Here is a 13,454-nt window from a genome sequence, read left to right on the forward strand (position 1 = left end):
GAACAGATTGAATAGGGTTTTAAAACCAGCGAGGACCCAGAGAGGTTTGTTCAACCTTTTGGATGTTGGAGAGGTGAGGCATGTGAATGTTGGCATCAGTATAATTTAATATTTTTTGTCTCTTACAGGGAAGGGCAAGAAATGGGTAGAACTGGAAGAGGATGAACATAAGTCCTACTTAATGAGGTTGCTAGATGGATTGGAGGTCATAAGCAGGGAGAAGAGACTTAAATTTGCCAGAGCCGTTCTTTACCTGGCCCAAGGTAATTAGTGACTGACGACAGTGTAACTCCTTCCTTTTCTGAATTACCTTCCCCCACTAGTAGTCTTCTGTTGTGTAAATCTAGTGGAAAAATTAAACCAGCAGCATAGATTCAACCAAAGTTAACCCGTATAAAACACAGACATGGAGCCTTAACTCTGCACAAGAGTCTAGTACCCAAACTAGTCAACACTTCGTATCATTTACACACCATTAACTAGAAGACAGTTTAATCCACCAATTATGTAACCTGATGTAAAATCAACATCAGGGCAGTTTCTGCAAAGTTTTTCGCTGTTTTCTGTCCTTTCCTTCCCCACACACCACCACCACACCACCGCCACCCCCAAACCCCAAACAGCCTGACACTCCAGGGCTGCACCGTCAGCTACAGCCTCCCCCACTCCACCTCAAAATCTGATGGTCCAATACTGTACTGTCAGTTATGGCCTTTTCCTGTTTTGGTGATTCTGTTCAGCGTATGAAGGTCCCATACTAGAAGTCAGAGAGTTGGGGGTTCTCCCCAGATGATCTTGGCCAGAATTCTCAATGCTGTCCACCATCAATGGATTGCTACAACTCTGACACCAAAGCCCTCCCTCAGCATTGCACTGGAGTGCGGGGTGGAGGCAGGGTCATTGAACGCTTTTAAGACGGAGGTAGATAGATCTTGTTAGGCAAGGGAATCATGAAGGTTATCTGGGATAGATAGGAATGTGGAATTTGAAACACAACCAGATCAGCCATGATCTTATTGAATGACTGAGCAGGCTCGAGAGGCCAAATGGCCTACTTCTGCTCTATCTTGTATGTTCCTAACCTAGATTATGCACTGACGTCCTGGCATGGGCTATGAAACTGTGATGTTCTGACTTTGAGATGCTTACTATGAACTGAACCAAGCTGTGGTCAATAATGATGAGGATTTTCTCCCTGCATTAAGTGGAGATATGTTTCTTTATGTGCTATCTATTTACCTGCCTGCAGAGGGGAAGCAAACGCTCATCCCTAGGAAGCAATCAACCGATGCTTATTCGTTTTCTCTGGGTAGACTTCTTACAAACTTCTTTATAAAATTCTTCCAGTGGAAATGTGCACCCCTCTCCCCATTTCCACATCCAAGCGCCCACCACTCCTTCAAATCCACCACCTCCATGTCAACATGTGTAGTGCCAGAGATCAGATGAACCACTTTGGAACACGACCAACACAGTTGTTAGTAGGCAGCTGGGACCATAACATAAAATGACTTGCAGTGTGTCATAAAGTGCCAATTTACTATAGCCAGACCACTGGTAGTGAATAATGTTTTCCTGAATTTGTAGCAGTGGGAATTTGACTGGTTTGCCAATGACTTGAAAGCATTGGCACTGACCCTCAGCACTAGAATTGCAGATCATTCCACACTTGTGGCAGTGACATAACTTGCACAACTGAACAGAAAGTGGCACTCCCTTGCAGTGTTCCCTGTAAGCTGTCCACAGAAATCCAGAAGTGGCTGCAAAGGCCAATCAAAATTGTCCCCTTTAAGATACCGCACAAGAAGAATTTTAAGTTACCGCTCATTGCAATGAACAAGCCACACACAATGTTTAAAAAAAAATAGAGGGGACATTGCTGTGATCTTTCCCACACGAAGTAAAAATAGAATGTCTTTTCCTTCTCCTCGCTGTACCTGACCCCTCGGTTTCGATGCTCCCTATAGGTGTGTTTGATGACTGCTACACGGAAACCGAAGTGGTGCATTGGGCCCGGTACAATGTCTTCCTTCTCTATGAGATGGGCACGTTTGGGGCATTAGTGGAGCTCCTCAATATGGAGATCGAGTGAGTGAAGAAGGGGACTGGTTGCAGTGGTAACGACCTGTCTGTGGATTACTTTTCCGCGTGAAGTAGAATTAGACTTGTAGGCCCAGTGGAGGCTAAATTCCAGGTGGGGTCCTATGAAACCGCAGGCTGGAATATGTGCTTGACAGTGAAACACTTAATCTCCACTGTAATGGAGAGAACTCCCCAACCCGGGAATGGATAATTGGGAACTGGCATATCCTCAAATGTGAATCTTATGTTATGAACATTTATCAGCATGCCAGACATGGAAATGAAACAAGTGCAGTATAGAGGAACATGAGGTTGTTGACTCATGAGGAAATTATAAACAAAATATGATGTTCATATCGTATTTTGCACAGGGATTTATTCTGCAAATGTACTGATGGATCAGTAGAATGGCAGATAATTAGGGGCAGATTTTTGCTGTCGGTGAGCAGGGGGCGGGGCCCAATATGCAAAATGATGCGGGATGACATCATCTCGCCCCATTTAAATTTTCAGGAAGGCGGAGGCGCAGCAAAATCAGCTGTGCGCCCGCCGACCTGTCAATGGCCAATTGAGGCCATCGACAGGGTCATTAAAACAATTAAAGGACCTGCCCTTATGGTTAACGGGCAGGCTAGGAGCCCCGGCGGGGAATAGATAAAACATGAAACCTCATCCACCGGCGGGATGAGGTTTCATGCAGGTTTTAAAAAAGTGTAATAAAGTTTTAGTGAAATTTATTAACATGTCCCATCTCATGTGACATTGTCACATGAGGGGGACATGTTACGGGTTTTTTTTTCTCTAGTTTTAATGTGTATACAGCTGTCAGCGATCTCCCTGAGGCAACACTTAGCCTCAGGGAGATGTGTGCTCTTTCGTGCGCATACGTGAAAGAGCGCACTCTCGCATTTGGGGAATCCCCTCCCTGCCCACACAGGGAGTGCTTAGCGCTTCCCGCCGGGCGTCACGGCCAACACTTAAAATGGCGGCGGGGCCCGCTTCTCCGGCGGGGGGATCAGCTCCCCACTTGCCGGAGATTGGGCCGGGCCTGCCCTCCCGGTAGGCAGAAAATTCTGTCCTAGGAGTGTGGATAACCTTCTTTAGCCCTTGTTTCAAAGACACTCAAGCGGTAAATCCCCAGGTGATAATTGTATAATCCTAAAGGGAGGCGTGAGGCTACAGATGGAACCTGCAAAGTGGTGGCTGCCAACGTGATGGAGTCATTGAATACAGTGGGGGTGGTGTTGCCACTGGATTAGAAACAAGAGAGCATGATACCTATTTTTAAGTAAAGCAGTAGTGCAACTGCAGGCCCCTTAGTCTTTTATCAATAATTTTTGGAGTCAAGTTGAACCCCGTAGTCCAGTTAATGGTAGCCAGCACTGACTCAAACCCTGCCTGACATTTTGTTGAAGAAAGTGACATCTATGTGGATGTTGAAAAGTCCAATGATATAGCATTCCTAGAGACCAGAGAGTCTTTGATAAAGTTCCACATGAAAGTCTTGAGGTGAATAAGGAAAAGAGCAACACAAGTGCCAATTAAGGGGGTGATTTTGGGCAAAGGAGATGTAATGATCATGTATCCTTGATGGTGGAGCCTGTACTGTTTTTGATCTATATAAATGGTCTGGATTAAGAACTCTGATTCACAGATGTTAAACCACTATGGGTTGTAGAGTCTGGTGAAACAACTAAGGAGTTACAGACAAATCTATTTGCAGGTGTCTAAAGCCAAGACCAGCATAAGGTCAAATAACTGGAAGAGAAGTTTATGGGAGATAATGAATGTTACTGACTTGACTAGGGAAGTGACTGGAAAAGAAAAGATCTAGGAGTGAGAATAGACACATCAGTAACCACGTCCAATCACTGCTGAACAGCCATTAACAAAGGAATTTCAATATTGCACCCTGAGTTTATGTTTGATGCTCTCAGTCTTCGGCTTAGGCCAAACTTTGAACAAGTTGTTTAATTCCAGTCATTAAGGCACAAGGGAAATGCTCAGGCCTTGAAACAGGTCATGGAAAGGTCATGAAACCCATCCCTAGTGTCAGTGGATTGAGTCATGAGGAAAAGTTGGAAAACTCTTCAGCTTTGAAAAGAGGTGATTGACAAGGAGAGGTCTTAAGGAATTGCATAAGTTATGAAGAGGACTATAAAGATTAACCCTGAGCACAGCTTCACATTAAACCAGGAATGTAGATCAAGGGGACGTAGATATAAGTTGATGAAACGCCAGTTGAGAACTGATGTTAGGAAGCATTTCTGCAGACAAAGGAGTGATTAGTACCTGGAATGATCCCTGGAAAGAGCAGGGAGAGCATAAACTTTGGATTCATTCATGAAGTTAGATTCTCTGATGGGGCGAATCATTGAGGAATGTGTTAGATTGGTCGAACGGCCTCTCTCATTTGTCCATGTCTTTGCGAACTCTTGCCAGTTGTGATAGATAACAAACACAAATTTGCATCTGGCAACTTTGATCTGTACTGCTGTGCTCCATGCCAAACTAAGCCAACTAGGCAATCTGAGAGAATTAGTTGTATTTATATATACTGTCGTGTTTATGGTTGCCACCTTGTTAATGGAAGTATGAAATTGAATGTAAATATAACTCTGTTTAAATGCAGTAACAGCCAGGCATGCAGCAGTTCTCTGAGAAAACCAGCCATCTCCCTAGCGGACAGCACTGAGCTGAGGTAAGGGGATTACCTGTTTCTTATTGCATTGGTACCCGCATGGGAAGAGGTAGCATGTATCATAAAATACGTCTGATGCTTTTTGAGTTCCATGTAGGCAATAGCTGAAATGTGCTTCCATGTGTTCCTAGTCTCTGCTTCATCTCCTGTCCTGGAGCATTGTGGTTCACGTTGTACTGTCAGTCATCGTCTGGTACTTTGGCCAAATCCACTCCTGTCAGGAATGTACCTGGACTGAGTGTTGCCAAACTATTTGACCCGGCTAGGCATAATCCAGACATCCACACATTACTGCAGGAATGGCTGGACAGCAATAGAACAATGGGCAAGCAGTTTGCTGACTCCATTTTCTTTTTCTTCCTCTGATGACAGATATTTGAGGTCAGCTTTTGTGGCATTCCAGCTAACTGACTGGGGTCAGACTTCCTGCTCTGGTTGATGCAGTCTGGCTGCTATACTTGCACGCTGATCAATGTGACCCTTTAAATTGAAGTAAGGAAGAGCTTTTATTCTACACCTCCCGGCTGGCTATTGAGATAAGGTTTCCTCCCCTGCCATCCCAGAGAGGCTTCATTAGTTTTTTTTTATTCATTCACGGGATGTGGGGTTCGCTGGCTGGGCCAGCATTTATTGCCCTTCCCTAGTTGCCCTTGAGAAGGTGGGGTGCGGCAAGTTCTGGAGCACAAGTCTTTAGTACTATTGCCGGAATATTGTCAGGGCCCATAGCCTTTGCAGTATCCAATGCCTTCAGCTGTTTCTTGATATCACGTGGAGTGAATTGAATTGGCTGAAGACTGGCATCTGTGATGCTGGAGTCCTCCAGAAGAGACTGAGATGGATCATACTCTTGGCACTTCTGGCTGAAGTTTGTAGCAATTGCTTCAGCCTTACCTTTTGCGCTGATGCATTGGGCTCCTCCATCATTGAAGATGGGGATATTTGTGGGAGAGACGATGGCATAGTGGTATTGTCACTGGACTAGTAATCCAGAGACCCAGGGTAATACTCAGGGGACCGGGGTTCAAATCCGGCCACGGCAGATAGTGGAATTTGAATTCAGTAGAAGTTTGGAATTAAAAGTCTAATGATAACCACAAAACCATTGTTGATTGTTGTAAAAACCCATCTGGTTTATTAATGTCCTTTAGGGAAGGAAATCTGTCATCCTTACCTGTAGTCTGACCTACACGTGACTCCAGACCCATAGCAATGCGGTTGACTCTTAAATGCCCACTGAAATGGCCTAGCAAATGCCACAGAATCGCCAATGAGCCATCAAAGTCACAAAGTGCTCTGCAGTTTGGTGTTTAAATGATGCCTGTTTATATGACACTTGTTTTATTAATTATTAATCAAATTTATCAATTATTTGCGCATGGATGATATTCTAGGGTGCTGCTGAATATTATGTACCTGATGGTGGAGATCATGCGCAGAGAGGGGGAGGATGACAAACCGGAGTGGAGTTCAGCAAGAGATGGATTCCGGACTGAACTAAGTGAGTATGGTTGCTTCCTGGTGGGAATTAATCAAATAGTCTGACCCTCTGTCCATTTTCTATCTTTCACTTTTTTTCTAATGTAGGTAGACTTGTATTTTTTTAAATTTATCGAATGTGGGCATCACTGGCAAGGCCGGCATTTGTTGCCCATCCCTAATTTCCCCTGGGAAGGTTGTGGTGAGCCGCCTTCTTGAACTGCTGAAGTCCATCTGAATGCTGATACACCCACAGTGCTGTTAGGGAGGTCACTGCTACCTATACTGTCATGGGAAGATGCATCTGTGACAGGCAGATTGGTGAGAACAAGGTCTAGTAGGTTTTTCCCTCATGTTGGTTCCCTCATCACCCAATACAGACCCTGTCTGCCAGTTATGTTCTTCAGGACTCGGCCAGCTTGGTTAGTAGTGGTGCTGCCAAGCTGCTCTTGGTGATGGACATTGAAGTCCCCCACCAGAGTACATGCTGTACCCTTCTTATCCTCGTGAAGTTCAACATTGAAGAGTACTGGTTCATTAGCTGAGGAAGGTGATTGATTGATGGTAATCAGCAGGAGGTTTCTTTGAATATGTTTGACCTGATGCCATGAGACTTCTTTGGTTCCGGAGTCAATATTGAGGACTCCCAAGGCAATTCCCTCCCGACTCTGTACCACTGCCTCTGCGGGGTCTGTCCTGCTGGTGGGACAGGACATACCCAGGGACATTGTCTGTAAGGTATGATTATGTCAGGTTGTTGCTTTAATAGCCTGTGGAATAGCTCTCCCAATTTTGGCACAAGAGAAGGAGAACTTTGCAGGGACAACAGGGCTGGATATACCTTTGTCGCTTCCGGTGCCTAAATCGCAAATGGTTGGTCCATCCAGTTTTATTCTTTTTTTTACTTTTCTGAAGCAGTTTGATATAACTGAGTGGCTTGCTAGGCTATTTTGGAGGGCAGTCAAGAGTTAGCTATATTGTGTCGGCCTGGAGTCACATGTAGGCCAGACCAGGTAAGGACGACAAATTTCCTTCCCTAAAAGACATTAGTGAACTATAGGACATTAGTGGCACCATTACTGAGACTAGCTTTCAATTCCAGATTTTTATTTGCTGTGGTGGGATTTGAACCTGAGCCCCCAGAGCATTAGTCTGGGTCCCTGCATCACTAGTCCTGACCATTACGTCACCATCTCCCCCTATATGATGATTTTCATGACTTCAGAAAATCCCAAAGTGCTTCACAGCCAATGAATTACTTTTGAAGTGCAGTCACTGTTGTAATGTGGGAAAGTCAACAGCCAATTTATGCACAGCAAACTCCTAGAAGCATCCCACTAGGGGTCCCACTAAAGCGCAATATGATTGCAGCAAGACTTCCTTACCCTTATAACCTCAACCCCCTTGCAGTGAAGGGCAACAAACCATTTGCCTTCCTTACTGCTTGCTGTAATTAAATGCTAATTTTCTGTGACTCATACAAGGAACACCGCACCCCCCCTCCCGAATCTAAACATTTACTCATCTTCCATTTTTATTTTAAAAAATTGTTTTCCATTCTACCTTCCAAAGTAGATAATATCACTCTCCACATTACATTTCATCTGCCACCTTCTTGCCCACACTTAACCGGTCTATATCCCTTTGCAGCCTCTTTTGCTTCCTCATGGCTTACTTTCCAACCCAGCTCTGTATCATCAGCAAACTTGGATACATTACACTTAGTGCCCTCTTCGAAATCATTGATAGAGATTGAAACTAGCTGAGACTACTCTTCTGGTTACAGCCTGCCAGCCTGAAAATGGCCTACTGCTGAAGGTTGCAAGAATGTGTGATAACAATGCATTTTATGGACATTTCCTAGGATTTCCAACCCTCCAAGATTGGGCTGGAGTCTTTAGGGATTGAAGATCAATCTTTAGGTCACTGTGTGCAACCCTTGAGAAAAATCATTGGGACATTAAAAACAAAAGGCTCTTTTGTATTTTTTTGAACATTTCTCTTTACCAGATATAAAAATATTGAAAATGGGATGGGGAAAAGGCTATTTGGCTGCCAATCAAGCATCATCCAATTGGGGATTGAGCCTTTCTGCTTTCCAGTTGGCGTAAGATGGTTGTAAAAACAAAAATAAAAACAAACAGATATAAAAACAAAAAACTGCGGATGCTGGAAATCCAAAACAAAAACCGAATTACCTGAAAAAACTCAGCAGGTCTGGCAGCATCGGCGGAGAAGAAAAGAGTTGACGTTTCAAGTCCTCATGACCCTTCAACAGAACTAGGTGAATCCAAGGAAAGGGGTGTAATATAAGCTGGTTTAAGGTGTGTGGGGGGGTGTGGTGGGGGGAGAGAAGTGGAGGGGGGGGTGGTGTGGTTGTAGGGACAAGCAAGCAGTGATAGAAGCAGATCATCAAAAGGTGTCACAGACAAAAGAACAAAAGAACACATAGGTGAAGTTGGCGATATTATCTAAACGAATGTGCTAATTAAGAATGGATGGTAGGGCACTCAAGGTATAGCTCTAGTGTAAGATGGTTGTGTTGGCCGATGAATGAGTGAAGCATGGGGGCAAGTCCCCATGTTAAACCCCCAGGAATACATTTAATCACAGTTGGCAACACTAACATTTTCCTGAGATCTAAAAACAGAGACTGCTGCAAACGTGCAGTGGGTCAGTCAGCATCGATAAAAAAGGACAGGTTATTGATGATCTAGGTGTAGACCCTTCATCTGACCCCTTGAGAGTTCTGATGAAGCGGCATGCATCCAAATCATCAATAGTCCAACCTTTCATTCCACATGGGTGCTAACTGAGCAACTGTGTTCTCAACATTTTGTTTTTTTTTAATTTCAGATTCCTAGTATTTTCTGCTTGTCTTAATGTTTGCACAAGCACTCTGGCTTTTTGGGATGAGATAAGGGGTGGGGGGAAGAAATAGAGAGAGAGAGAAAGAGATGCGAAACTGTGTTAACTGGTTAAAAATAAATTCAAGGTGCCCGCAGCAGGGATCTAGGTCCAGTTCCATCAGTTATAAAACAAGTAATGTCCTGGATTTTATATCCGATAAAAGTTTATTCTCTAAGGTATTGACCCAGAAATCTGTATACAGAATTTGGGAAGGCATAACCAGGGCACAGTGTTGAAATCAAAATTAGGGCCCATAAATGTCACTATTAAATCTAATAAGGAATTCAGTAGAAACATCTTTATTCAAGAGTGTTTAAGAATGCAGAACTTGTTAATTGTATACCAGTTGATTTTAATTATATGCAAGTGGGGGGCATTAATTGGGGTTTCACTTGAGCATATATAAAGAGACACTTACTGAAACTGTGGTGTTGTTGAGTTAGGAGGTGTATGCTCGTAATGTTTCACTCTGAAAATAAAGGTTAGATTGAGTGAAGATTGGCCCCAGTATTGTCATTCAGCAACTGGCTTTCCAGAATAGGACAGAACTCATTACCACATGAGGTAATTGAGGCAAATAGCATTGATGTTTTTAAGGAAAAGCTAAATAAGTTTGAGAGAGAGCTGAATTGATGGATATGCTGATGGGGTGAGATGAAGTGGAGTAGGAGGAGGTTCATGTGACGTATAGACACCAGCATGGACCAGTTAGACCACTTGACATGTTCCTGTGCTGTAAATGCTCCAGCATAGCCTTAAATGTGTTCCTGTGAATCACTGGCTTTAAGATTAAAACTTTACAACTGTGGTGTGTGATTTTTCTTTTCAATGTCCCTGGGTTAAGGACAGCAAAAATCAGCTAATCTCCTGCTCCTGAATGCTACCCAGCAGCCTCTGCTGATCATCAAGTTAGGGTGGGGATCTGGCTCATCTCCGATGCACCCCATGGTTGGATATCTTGTTGTTGTTCTCTGGCTGGGCTCACTCACATCAAGACTGGTCACTTTGGGATGCTGGAATTTGACTGACACACTCAGAAACAAACAACGGCATGATTCTGGCAAGCTATTCAACTGCAGAGTCCTTGTCAGCTGAGTCCTGCAGTGTCCTTGCTGTGATCCACTCTTCCAGCGGGATCTCAGGGTGTTGAGCTGATATGTACCTCTACCCTACCCTTCACAGGCCATTTCCACAGCTGCCTAGTCCAAGCTGAGGCAGCTGGATTGTAAAAAGATGTGAGGGTGCCTTTCCACCGCTGCAGTTGCTTTTAGGCAATGGTGTGGGATAGAACCAAATATCGGGATGATTCAGGTGTGAATTTCAATGGAATTCACTCCTTCTGTCCTTCTAAAATATTCCCCACCTTCCACCCCCACCCTCAACTATCTTGTGAACTTCCAGATAATACAGAGCTGTTGTTGCAATTGTGTGAATGGAGTTTGTCATTGGAATTGGTTTAGTTCAAAATGACCCAGACTGTTTCTCAGATAGTTCACGTGATAAGTAAAATGTGTCCTGTGTTGATGAATTGCATCCTGTTCCTTAGGTTCCCCGGTATATAATGGTGAGCCCTTTGCAGTTCTCCTCTTCTCTCTTGTTAATAAATACTGTAATGGACACACTCCACATTGCCCCATTAAGAAGGTCTTGCTGCTTCTTTGGAAAACAATTCTGGTAGGTCTCATTGCAGTTTCCTTTATGCTTTTTAACTCCCTCTAAGTTTTATTTTTATTCATTCTCAGGATATGAGCATCACCGGTAAGGCCAGCATTTAAAGTCCATCCTTAGTTGCTCTTGAAAGAGTGGCAGTGAGCTGCCTTGAACCACTGTAGTCCATGTGGTTCACTCAGTTAGAGAGGGTGTTCCAGGATTTTGATCCAGCAACAGTGAAGGTCCAAGTCGGGATGGAGCGTGACTTGGGAAACTTGCAGCTGGTGGTGTTCCCAGGGACTGTCCTTATCATTTGAAGTGGTGGAGCTGACAGGTTTGGGTGCTGCTGAAGAATCCTCAGTGAGTTGCTGCAGTGTGTTCTATAGATGGTACATGCTGCAGACAGCTATTCTGCCCCACACTTCCTCAACCCTTTCCCACACCCTTCCCCCTGCTGCAGCTGCTGCTCCTTGCTGGGACATGGTGCCACAGGTGCAACAGACTCTGGCATCTCAGTTGAGTAGCTTTCCCCGCTCCTCAGTTCAGACAGCAACTTGCCTGTGGAGAGCATTGTAACCCAGTCTAGCCCTGATCTTTTTCTCGATTGAGGGTGTTTGCATGCCCTTTACAGCAGGCTAGCCACCAGGAATGGGGACCTTGGGTCATTTTTTTCCCCAACCTCACAGGGCCACTGAAGCCAAATGTCTATCACCTCCACCACCTCTGCCGGGATTGGCTAATTGGGGTCTCAAATCTGGAATCTCAGATGTGTGTAGTGGTAGCGCTCCTTTAAATCCCTGCATGGCCTCTCCCTGCGCTACCTGAGTCTACATGCACCTTCAGTACTGGGTCACTAAATGACCCTTCACTCCACCAGTTAGTGGCTGCCTGTTTCTGTCCTCCACAATTTTCTCACTAATTCTCTTTTCCTTGCCGTTCCCCTTCTGCTTTCAGAAACCCTCTTCTGCTACACCTCCCCCTCCCCACAAAACTAAACCCCTCTCCTTTCTCTCCGCTATTATTTCCCCTGAGCATAAAGCACTTGAAATGTTTTCCTGCCCGTGGGGAGTCCAGGTTGTTTTATACTGGTACACCTTGCACTGTCACGTGTCCTCAACCTAACCGAGTGGGCATCAATCCACTGCCAGCCCTGCCCTTGAGTTAGGAGCTGTTCCTCATCTCTGCCTTCCTGTGAGGAAGCTTTGCTGTCCTGCTTGATGCCAGTCCGAATGCCAGTGCTGCGCCAGCAAACTTTTCCAATACAATCCAGCGGACCCCACAATTGTATATCCTATGGATTGAACCTGGAGGATATCCACAAACTCCTATGTTCATCCTAAGTGATTCTTAAATCCCTGAGGGGTCTGTGCTGTTGTACTATGCTTAAATGGAACAGATCCAGCAGATATTTACCCTCCCCTACTCCACACCCCCCCCCCCAAAAAAAACACTCCAACATTATGATTGGTTTTATCAGAGGGCATATAGCGTCATGCCTTGAACTTGTGCACCAAAGATCTTGGTGTTACTCCATTACAGGCTTTGAAACAGACCAGGGAGGTCTACAGTGACCAATGCAGACCGTGCACATCTCTCATTGGTTATATAGGATGTGCAAAGGGAGTACTTGTGGGTGCAGAGAAATGGTCACAGGTGAACAGTGCCTTTTATTTTGTATGAAGTTTGTACACACTAAGAACAAGTGTGCTAATGATTCAGTTCTAATATAACTTCTCAGAGTATCAAGAAATAGGAACAGGAGTAGGCCATTCGGCCCCTCGAGCCTGCTCCGCCATTCAATAAGATCATGGCTAATCTTCTCGTGTTTCAATTTCCACGTTTCCATCTAACTCTGATAACCTTTGATTCCCTCGCCTAACAAGAATCTATCTACTTCGCCTCCACCACCTTCTGAGGCAAAGAATTCCAAAGTCGCACAACCCTCCAAGAGAAAGCATTTCTCCTCATCTCTGTCCTAAAAGGGCGACCCCTAATTTTAAAACAGTGCCTCCTAGTTCTGGACTCACCCACAAGAGGAAACATCCTTTTGATGTCCACTTTGTCAAGGCTGTTAAGGATCTTGTATCAGTCAAATCACCCCTCACTCTTCTAAACTCCAGTGGAAACAAGCCCAGTCTGTCCATTCTTTCCTCATAAGGCAACCCATTCATTTGAGGTATCAATCTAGTAAACCCCCTTTGAACCGCCTCCAATGCATTTACATCCTTCCTTAAATAAGGAGACTAAAACTTTACACAGTATTTGAGGTGCGGTCTCACCAATGCCCTGTATAACTGAAGCATAACATTCTTATTTTTATGTTCAATCCCTATTGTAACAAAGGATTGCATTCCCTTAGCCTTCTTAATTACTTGCTGTACCAGCAGACTAACTTTTTGTGACTATTCTTCATGGGACTTGTAGATGAATAAACCAGTCACTTGTATCTGTGTATTATGAATAGGAAAGTTTTTTTGTATTTTTATACAGCTAAGAAGGTGGCTATTCAGCCCTTCAAGCCTATGCCAGCTCTTTGGTAGAGCTATCCAATTAGTCCCACTCCCTCCTGCTTCTTTCCCGATAGCTCTGCAGACTTTTCTTTTGCAGGTTTTTATTCATTTCCCTTATAAATGTT

At 44.4% G+C, this 13,454-nt stretch overlaps 1 protein-coding gene across 1 annotated transcript in view; it reads left to right on the forward strand.

Moving 5' to 3' along the window:
- The window catches only part of LOC121285927 (striatin-interacting protein 1-like), a 38,561-nt gene that overhangs the window by 7,797 nt on the left and 17,310 nt on the right, over nucleotides 1-13,454 (forward strand). The window contains exons 5-9 of the mRNA XM_041202881.1: nucleotides 129-263; nucleotides 1,968-2,088; nucleotides 4,715-4,783; nucleotides 6,175-6,281; nucleotides 10,716-10,843. Of these exons, the coding sequence (XP_041058815.1) occupies nucleotides 129-263; nucleotides 1,968-2,088; nucleotides 4,715-4,783; nucleotides 6,175-6,281; nucleotides 10,716-10,843 (560 nt within the window). The remainder of the gene's footprint in view (nucleotides 1-128; nucleotides 264-1,967; nucleotides 2,089-4,714; nucleotides 4,784-6,174; nucleotides 6,282-10,715; nucleotides 10,844-13,454) is intronic.

The sequence above is a fragment of the Carcharodon carcharias genome, chromosome 13 (genome assembly GCF_017639515.1).
Source record: "Carcharodon carcharias isolate sCarCar2 chromosome 13, sCarCar2.pri, whole genome shotgun sequence".
Classification (NCBI taxonomy): Eukaryota; Metazoa; Chordata; class Chondrichthyes; order Lamniformes; family Lamnidae; genus Carcharodon; species Carcharodon carcharias.